General features: G+C 39.2%; 1 protein-coding gene across 2 annotated transcripts in view; it reads right to left on the bottom strand.

Annotated features, from left to right (window-relative positions):
• Positions 1-71: 71 nt before the first annotated feature.
• slc12a8 (solute carrier family 12 member 8) overlaps positions 72-10,222 on the bottom strand; it is a 24,723-nt gene continuing 14,572 nt past the window's right edge. For both annotated transcript variants that reach the window (XM_014011532.1, XM_014011533.1), the window contains 9 exons: positions 9,470-9,583; positions 9,242-9,329; positions 8,834-8,921; positions 5,374-5,520; positions 2,155-2,800; positions 1,974-2,071; positions 1,714-1,831; positions 1,014-1,074; positions 72-931 (listed from right to left, as the gene is read on the bottom strand). In XM_014011532.1, coding sequence (XP_013866986.1) covers positions 763-931; positions 1,014-1,074; positions 1,714-1,831; positions 1,974-2,071; positions 2,155-2,800; positions 5,374-5,520; positions 8,834-8,921; positions 9,242-9,329; positions 9,470-9,583 — 1,529 coding nt within the window. In that variant the 3' untranslated portion in view covers positions 72-762. The remainder of the gene's footprint in view (positions 932-1,013; positions 1,075-1,713; positions 1,832-1,973; positions 2,072-2,154; positions 2,801-5,373; positions 5,521-8,833; positions 8,922-9,241; positions 9,330-9,469; positions 9,584-10,222) is intronic.

Below are 10,222 nucleotides of genomic sequence, written 5' to 3'. Positions count from 1 at the left end.
AAAAAAAAAAAAAAACTATTTTTTTTTACATTTTTAGACGTCAGGAAAATAAAAGTACAAAAAGTTTGCTGTGACGTTATTAAATCAGTGTTTGTCTACAAGAGTTCCACAACACCGATATATATATTTTTTAACAGGCAAAATTAACCTAAACACAAAAAGGTGTGTAAATATACTTTAATCGAACTGTGTACTTGTACATATAAACTGTATCGTAACACAAATTGCATTGTGGGGATGTCAGACCTAAATATCCTACAGTGAACAGATATTTCAGTCACAATAAATGAGAAAAATAAATACATTTCAGCTTTTATTTTATTTTATAAAAATAGTCCTAGAATTGAACCTTAAGCACCTAAAGGGTCATTTTTATTTCATACACTCATACTCTTTGTGCAACTCAAAATAAAGCTCTTTAGAACATCATATGAAGACATGAAGCCACTGAAAGTCTTTGTAAAGMCTCTGTCACACTATAAGGTTTTAAACAACTAACTAACTTATGAAAAGTTTGCCCAACGTTAATGTCTTAAGCCGAAGATGGGATTAAAAAAACAAAGCATATCTATACCGAAAGCTCTGTTGGACCTACTGTAATCTAATATATAGCTGATYTGAGTAAAATAATCAMGACAAAATTTTCACAAGTCAGCATAAGTTGTGTAAAAGTGTAAAGAATGTGTGACCTGCAGCACAGGGCTCAGTTTGAGGCAGATAATGTGGTTTCAGTGGGTCAGTTAAAGGTAGTGTTTGTGTTCCTCAGGGGCACGGTGACCGGACCACATTTTCGGTGATGATGAACGAGGACTGGTGATAACGATGGCGAGAGGCYAAATCGGCGTTTTCTTCTGTCAGCTGCTTGGTTTCGAGTCCGACCCCAAACAGAGACGGCGTCACTACGATCTCATCCCGGGGAGATCCGGTCGTCCTGACGGGCAACGAGAAACACGTCYGCGCTGAAAATAGGATCCGAAACCAGTAACGTTCAAAAAAACAAAACATAAAATTACCTGTACACGCTGCCGATTATTGACTTCATCCATGTGAAAAAGCTGAACTGAGCTGCAATTCCTGCAAACAAATCAGAGTAATCAGRTCTTATTTGGACTCGAATGTTTTCTAATTTATTAACAAGATTAAGTTGATTACATTTTTTTTAAATAATCTGATTTCATAAGCAAATAAGTGAGCAGCTGTGAGGTCAGCAGCACTTCATCATCCACCTGTGGGACAAATGTCTGACACTCGAGCACTTGTGTTTTAAACTTGTGGTGAGTCAAACAGCTGAGGCTCGCTGTAACGCACAGACGGAGGGCATCCCGTTCAGCTAGTCCAGAAATCTTAAGCCACAACAGCTGGCAGGCTGCTGAGCACAGAAATTCCTTGAATAAGCCAGTTGGTGGGACTAATAAAAACTTTTATTTCACCTTTATGCATAAATGTTATGAAACGCCTCCATTTTATTCAGGTTGTAACTGGGCAATAAAACAAGAACACGATAAGACTGAGAAAATGTCTTCTGATTTCCTTTAGACTGAAAACATCTAAAAGTTTAAAGTTCTTAATTTAAGGTTAAATGAAAAAAGATAGAATATGTACAGAATAAATGGGAAATAAAAATGGAGCAGCATCCCTTACAAATGGTAGAAAATTAAAATAAATGTTCATAAATACTAATTAAAACAAGAAAAATGAGCAGCTTAGAATCACCTTTGGGTAGCCCGGGACTTGCTTTTCCGATGTAGAAGAAGAGAAGCAACGCAACCAAAATGTTTGCTAAAGCATAAACCCAGTGAATAACAAACATTATGAAAATGGAACTCAGTGCCTGAAAGAAAACAAAATGTCCAAATTAATTATTAATTTCTGTAAAATTCCTCTTAATTAAAACTACCAATATATATATATATATATATATATATATATACAATATAATACAGTAAAAGCGCAGCATGCATTGTGTAATCTACCCCAATGAGAGCGATCCAGTGGTTGCACAGCTTTGTGTAGCAGGAATCACGCATCGGTCGGATTTCAAAGTGCTGGTGTTCTGTTTTTTCTCCGTCGTCTGAAATATATCAGAGTTCACTAGAAATGAGTTCACTTCTACATCTCCTTAACTCTAGCTCAGTGTTTGATGAAGCGTATCACCTGCGGTGTGACTGGGACTTTCTGCAGGTGCATCAGGTTCCACGCTGCACACACTTGTGGGGCATTTAACTTGAGGCTGATCTCCAGGTTTGGCCTCCTCATCTCCAACCTGCATCTCGTTCTCTGCCTCTTGTGGAGCTGAACTTCTCTCCTCTTCAACGTTGCTGTTCAGGTCCAGACCAAAGCTGTCCATCAGCTTCTGCTTTGCAGTGGCCTTTCGGCTCTCGTGCCTGCTGCTCAGCTCTTGGCTTGCTGGGGTCTTCTCAGACCCAGAATCAGGTTTCGAGGCGGGTGGAAAGATCCGGTCCATGTCCCTGGTGAACTCCAGCAAAGTACCTTTACCCCGCGGGCTCTCGCCGCCACTCCCGTAATCGGGGATGGTGGACTCGAGCAGCGGCTTGGAGCTCTGCGTGGTGGACCTGCGTCGGCTTCGTCTTCCTGAGATCAAGGTGGTCTTCTTCTGTTTGGTCTGAAGCAGGAAGGTCATGGCCACACTGAAGTAGGAGTAATCAATGAAGCTGTAGGTGAGCATGAAGTTGATGGTGACGATCGGTGCCAACACGTTGACCTGACCAATAAAAATGAAGGCCATCGTGAGCAGGCTTGTCAGGCAGATGGCTGCCACTGGGGTCCTGTTTGGTCCTTTCTGTCAGCGACACAAAATTACATAATGTGACTGAAGTAATACGTTAATTAAATTTAATGATTTTATTTTCTTAACTTGGACAGAATAAATAGAAAACATGGTAATAAAAATATAAAACAATTTAATAGTACTAGTTTTGTCATTATTATAGGTTTATTTTAATCTATTCTTAATATGCATGACTTTAAACTAAACCAATGTAATTTGCTTAGAAATAAACAGTGCAGAACCACCAGGGATTAGTTGTAACATTAGACTTTATTTAATAAACATATATTTTAACTGTAAAATTAAGACTAAAAATACTGTAGGTTGTTTAGTTTTGTAAATTTTTATAAATATATTTTAACATGGACGGAGCCATTTTATTTACAAGCAAAGCATTCTGGGTAAATGATGACGTGGATAGGTCATCGGTGCGAGGCTGCTAGCGAGCTATATCCACCCTGAAGGTTAATCTTGGACAATATCTGATGATCGACTCTTTTAAATGAAACCAGAGAGCGTTGACAGAGAGGAGAAGGTAGAAATGACTCAGCCTGGAACTGAAAATATGGATGGAGGACCTCAATTTAGCTTGTTTGTCGCACTAGCACCGAGCTAACACATGTAAGGCAATATAGCGTCAGTGCTAGCACAAAGGCTAACAGGCTAAGCTGAGGTTCTTCTTCCAAGAAGCAGCTCTGTTGTCCTCCATCCATATTTTCATTTCCAGGCTGAGTCATTTCTACCTTCTCCTCTCTGTCAACGCTCTCTGGTTTCATTTAAAAGAGTCGATCTTCAGATATTGTCCAAGATTAACCTTCAGGGTGGATATAGCTCGCTAGCAGCCTCGCACCGATGACCTACCCACGTCATCATTTACCCAGAATGCTTTGCATGTAAATAAAATGGCTCCATCCATGTTAAAATATATTTTTAAAAATGTACAAAACTAAACCTACAGTATTTTTACAGTCTTTATTTTACAGTTAAAATATATGTTTATCAAATAAAGTCTAATGTTACAACTAATCGGAGATCCCTTTAATTTTAAAATGGAAAGTGGATTTGGACGTACTGTATTTGAAAAAAAAAAACAATAAATTCAAAAAGGACTAAATTCATCCCAAAACAACAGCTCTATGATTTAACTCCCCCCGGTTCTTTTGCAAGAGTTTAAGGAGGACTGCTATGTGCCTGGCGGGGCTCCAGAGCACACAGCGAAGCGGGGCCCGGCCCGTCGCCCTTCCTGCGTTTGTTCTGAGGCTTTGATTCGGGCCAAGATGTCTCAGGCCTCATTCCAGCCTGCTGAGAGAGGTCAAGCGCCGTTTTGCCATCCTGGGAAGGCTGGGGTGAACCAGGTCACACCGTTAACATGCCTGTTCACCGAGTGTGTGTCCTAAATGCATATTCTTTTTTTGCTCCTGAGGGCAGTCCACTCACTTGTACTTTATAAAGACCACACTATAATTAGGCGGCCCCGAAACCGTTTCCTGGTGAGTCTAAACACCATACGCCCTGTACATCCAGGTTACTATTAGGTCACAAAAATGTCAAAAACTGCAGATAACCCCCCCAAAAAAATCTATTTTAACATTATTATGCAATAATCTACAGATGTTCAGTTACTGAGAAACTTTACTACGTCTGGCATACATGTGGTGTGAAGGTGCACTTTACCTAAAAGCTCTGTATAACTTTAGCAGATTTGATGGCTTTAAAGGGCCAATATTATGTGTTTCTCAGGCAAATATTTAAATACTATAACATAATAAAGTATGTGTCACCTTTAGCTGTTATTAAAATGCTGTTTTTAACGTTTAAATAGAAAATAAACATGTGTTCTCATCACTTCCTCTTCTAAACGCATTGAAATTGGCCTTTGTCGCTTTAAGAACCATCTTCGCTTCTGTTTACTTTGCATCTGAAAATACATTTCCTTAAAAGGTATTTTTAATCTGAAAAGAGCTTCACTGAGTGAGAACTAATGTTGAGAGCTCAGCAGACAGTTAGGTTTCACTTTCAGTTTCACCCGAGAGCCTGCAGGAGTCATGGGCGGGGTGTGTGGGGTGGGGGGATGGGGTGAGCTTTGCCATGAGGAAGTTCAGCTTAAAGACACGTCCCAGGGGCGTTCCTGGTACCAAAAGGCGTTTCTGGTCCCCACCTGTCGTTTTGCTCCTCAGCATGGCTTCCTAAAAACGCTGCAGGATTTGTCAAACATGCATGAATGAGTCAAAGCAAGGCTTTGGGCATGTTTTTTATGAGAGTATAACATTATAATATGATATAAAACTCAAAAAAGGTTGATTTTATATGATATTGCCCCTTTAATTCTCCATTAACAATTAAGCATTTGTTTATTATTGGCTTTGAAATGCTTCAAATTGGTTTTAAGATTTATCGTCTGTGTCTTAGAGAGGAATGCAATCGATGCAGACATCAACAGTAATCATTTGTTTAAACATTTTTAAGAAAGTACAATTCACTCTAGGTAGGAACGACTTCAGTCAAGCACATCTTTGTGCTACCTCATGGGAAAAAAAATGTGACTGATTTTCTTTTTGCTCCCATCCAAACTTTTATCCACCCACCCCTCTTCCCAGGAAGGCCAGCGAGGGGAAGACCCTCTCCTGGGCGATGCACTGCAGGATCCTGGGTGCTCCGTACAGGCCGCCCATGCAAGACGCCAGGGAGGAGATGTAAAGGCCCAGCAGAAAGAGGAAGCCCACCAAGGAGACCTGGAGGAAGACGGAAAACAAACATAGGGTGAAAAAAGGATGAGGTGGGGTTGCCATTTCACAAAAAGCTACGCCCTTGTCAGTTCCGCTGCCGTCATTCTCTTGCAATAACAACGGGAATGAACCACTGACGGTGGACTGAAAGAAATCTGTCTGATTCAAACTAAATGTAAAATTTAGATCTTAAAAACTACATCTGTGTTATTAAAATCTGGCACTAGAGTCACTGCTCTGTAACTTTGTTTAAAGCTGAGGATTGCTGCTGAAGTCTAGCCCTTTTAAGGATTTGGGTTAACAATTCCTGATGTTTCTCAAATTTAGATTAAAAAGTCAAGCTGTAGGTTTTATCGCCATTTTCATCCTTCAAAACAACCATTTTCCCAAGCATAAAAATTAAAAACTGTAACCACAGTATGTTTAACTGTTTATTCTTATCTGGAAAGTTTAAAAATTTTTGTTTACAATAAATTCCAACAGTTTTAAAAGTGGTGTCAAACTGAAAAACTATATAAATATGTAAATAAGGCACGCTCTGTTAAGTGCTAGATCTGGGGACTTTGGCTCATCTCTTTTTCAACGTCAAAAATTACAGCCCTTTTGGTGTCACTTGTTTGATTTTCTGTCTAGGGCAAWTGGTAGGGTGGTCCCGTGTACCCCACTCACAGCGTTATTTGGGGTGACTGATCCAGGTTGGGTTAGGGACAAGAAGGAGACACAGGTCACATCATGGACCACACTAGTGGCCAGAAAGGTGATATTTTTGTATTGGAAGTCAGATAAACCCCATTCTTTTGAAATGTAGTTGAAAAAATGAAAAATGAGATTTATCTTGACTATTCGAGAAAGTGTATTTTATATTTGACTGCCAGTACTTTGTTTGTGGATAAATTTGAATAATAAGCACTCTYTATGTACAGTATTTCATGCACATTATGAAACACCACCTGTTATTGTGTTATGTCCTCCCACTCTTAGGCTTTTTTTGTTCTTTTGGGTGGGGGAGGTGACTGTTAAGTGTATTTTTTATGTCGTTATCTATAAAATCAATAAAAAATATACTTAAAAAACAAAAAACAAACAAAAAAAAAAACATGTGGCTGCTATCCTGTAGGTTTTACTTGTTTCGCTGATCCAACACACCTGATTCAGTGATTCAGTTACCTCTACAAACTCTGTAGAAGATGCTAATCACCCATAACGCAAATCAGGTGTGTTGAAGCTGAGAAACCTGTAAAACAAGCAGGATAACGGCTGTGGAGAATCGCAGTTTGATACAGTGATTTAGTTTAGACTTAGACAAGTTTTAGTTTCCTTTTTTATTTTATTTCATTTTTCGTTTTCCTGGTTTATAATGTTACAGTATGTCTAATTTTATGCTGTCTGTGTCGTGTCTTTGTTTTAACATTGCTCTGACATTTTGTGTTMTACTGCTGCCTCTTGACCAGGTCGTCATTGTAAATGAGAATTGGTTCTCAACTGACTTACCTGTTAAAATAAAGGTTATATACAGCGGGTAAAATAAGTATTGAACACGTCAACATTTTTCTCAGTAAATATATTACTAGAGGTGCTAATGACATGAAATTTTCACCAGATGTTGGTAACAACCCAAGTGATRCATACATACAAAGAAATCAAACCATAAATGTCCAGAAATGAAGTTATTTGTAATAATGTGGAATGGCACAGGGAAAAAGTATTGAACACGCTTACTGAAATTTATCTAATACTTTGTACAAAAGCCTTTGTTGGCAATGACAGCTTCAAGACGCCTCCTGTATGGAGAAACTAGTGGCATGCATTGCTCAGGTGTGATTTTGGCCCATTCTTCCACACAAACAGTCTTCAAATCTTGAAGGTTTCGTGGACCTCTTCTATGAACTCTGATCTTTAGTTCTTTCCATAGATTTTCTGTTGGATTCAGGTCAGGTGATTGGCTGGGCCATTCCAGCAGCTTTAGTTTCTTTCTCTGAAACCAACTGAGAGTTTCCTTGGCTTTGTGTTTGGGCTCATTGTCTTGCTGAAATGTCCAGCCACGTTTCATCTTCATCATCCTGGTAGATGGAAGCAGATTTTTATCAAGAACGTCTCTGTACATTTTTCCACTCATCCTTCCTTCAATTATTTGAAGTTTGCCAGTACCATATGCTGAAAAACAGCCCCACACCATGATGTTCCCACCTCCAAACTTCACTGTTGGTATGGTGTTTTTGGGCTGATGTGCAGTGCCATTTGACCTCCAAACATGATGTGTATTCTGGCATCCAAACAGTTCAATGTTGGTCTCATCTGACCAGACTATATTCTCCCAGTATTACACAGGCTTGTTTAAATGTTGAGCAGCAAACTTTAAAGGAGCTTCAACATGCTGTTTCTTCAGCAGTGGAGTCTTGCGTGGTGAGTGTGCATACAGGCCATGGTGGTTCAGTGCATTACTTATTGTTTTCTTTGAAACAAATGTACCTGCTAATTCCAGGTCTTTCTGAAGCTCTCCACAAGTGGTCCTTGGCTCTTGGACAACTCTTCTGATAATTCTTTTCACTCCTCTGTCAGAAATCTTGTGAGGAGCACCTGGTCGTGGTCAGTTTATGGTGAAATAATGTTCTTTCCACTTCTGAATTATGGCCCCAACAGTGCTCACTGGAACCTTCAGAAGTTTAGACATTCTTCTGTAACCGATGCCATCATTATGCTTTGCAACAATAAGGTTGTGAAGGTCTTGAGAGAGCTCTTTACTTTTACCCATCATCAGATGGTTCTTGTGTGATACCTGGCCATCATTTGGGACTGAACCAGCTGATATTAACTTGCACTGACAAGGGGCAGGCTTGCTTTCTAATTACTGAGAGAGTTCAGCTGGTGTCTTGGCTTTCCATGCCTTTTTACACCTCCCTTTCTTCATGTGTTCAATACTTTTTCCCTGTGCCATTCCACATTATTACAAATAACTTCATTTCTGGACATTTATGGTTTGATTTCTTTGTATGTATGGATCACCTGGATTGTTACCGACATCTGGTGAAAATTTCATATCATTAGCACCTCTAGTAATATATTTACTGAGAAAAATGGTGACGTGTTCAATACTTATTTTACCCGCTGTATAGTGACTTAAGATGTTTATTTCCAAATGAGAAAGATTTCAAATATCATTATATACTTCCATCACTGGAAAGAAAAAGCCCAAACCCCTGAAACATTTGCAAACGTTCCCACGGTCAGAACCTGAACTGAGCACAACGGCGTGAGGCCAGGTGGGGAAATCCCACACCTGACCGCCTCTCTCACTCRATGGAAACAGAGAGGAGTTTACCTTTTCTGCTATCAAGAAGTCATAGCGCAGAGCTTCTCTAGTGCAGATGGCCCCCAGGAGAAAGACAAAGACCAGATACAGGAACCACCTGTGGGTCACCAACAGTTCGTCACGCAAAGTTACAAACAGCTGCTCCTTTCTCACTAAGAACAGCAGAAACTTTACAGGACATATAAATGTTCAGTGACGAGGTGGAAGGAGGTTGGCTCAAAACGTGGGTTTGTTTTTCCCTCTCTGCTGAAACTGAAATGACCTTTGCAAAAAGATACCACGGTSAATGATGAAATCACAATGTACCCTTTGCTTATATGTGGTGTCTTTTTTTTTGTTTTGTTTTTTGTTTTTGGCATTTTAACTATGTAATGTTTTTGTATCTAACACTCAGGGTGGATTTGGGTGCTGTCGTACGAGGTGAAGAGAGCTGCCAGCGTTCCCACGGGGATGTTGTGCTCCGGCCGCTGCAGATCTGAGCTCATGTTGAAGCCTGCCATGACCCCTACACAAACCATAAAAGCGTTCAGTATGTTAAATATTCAGTATGTTAAATATTCAGCAAAGTGTAGTTTTACAAAGGGAATATGTAGCTGTAAATAAAAAAACACACAAACGTTGTTGGCATATTTCACTCCTAGTTACCTGTCGCAGCAGGGAAGAAGACCCCAAACACCGTGAAGAAGTTTTCTCCGGGACTGTAATCTGGTATTGTGTTKCTGGTGAGAAGCTCGGCTGAATAACCCATGAAACCGTGCTCTGAGAGGAGAGAACACACAYATTAGCTACAGATATTATAAAAAAAATAGCAGCATTTTTAAATGAATTAATTATCCCATTATTTAGGAATGTGACAAAGTCAAAACTTTACACATAAAATAATGTTTTACTGTATACTTTAGGAATAAAGATCAGCTGGCGATACAAACACCAGACACATCTGGGATCATCCTTGGAAAAATCTTCAGAACCAAACACCTGGAAGTAAATGTAAACACAGGGCCSATTCCAGCTACAACTGGAAACACTCAAATAATACTTTTGTTCTTTTACTTATAAACCAATGCAAGTGCAGTCATCTTGAATAAAATAGATATTATATGCAGAACTGCCTTTTCTCAGTTACATCTACTTGAGTAACTTTTTGGAAAATATGTACTTTTAGGAGTACTCTTACTACGCTGTACTCTTTACTTTTACTTGAGTCGTTTTATTATGAAGTATCGCTACTCTTACTTGAGTAAAATTTCTGTATACTCTAATCACTGTGAGTAACTTTACTGAATGAAGAACAAGCTTGTTTTCACCATAAAAATCACCAGAAACACCTGCAGTTTGTTAGTTTTATAAATTTTATATTGAAAGAAACAGATTTGAAAAAAAATATTGTAATTATGT

The sequence above is a fragment of the Austrofundulus limnaeus genome, unplaced genomic scaffold, assembly GCF_001266775.1.
Source record: "Austrofundulus limnaeus strain Quisiro unplaced genomic scaffold, Austrofundulus_limnaeus-1.0 Scaffold81, whole genome shotgun sequence".
Taxonomy (NCBI): Eukaryota; Metazoa; Chordata; class Actinopteri; order Cyprinodontiformes; family Rivulidae; genus Austrofundulus; species Austrofundulus limnaeus.
Note: the sequence above shows the minus strand (reverse complement) of the source record. Positions and strands in the feature narration are given on the sequence as shown.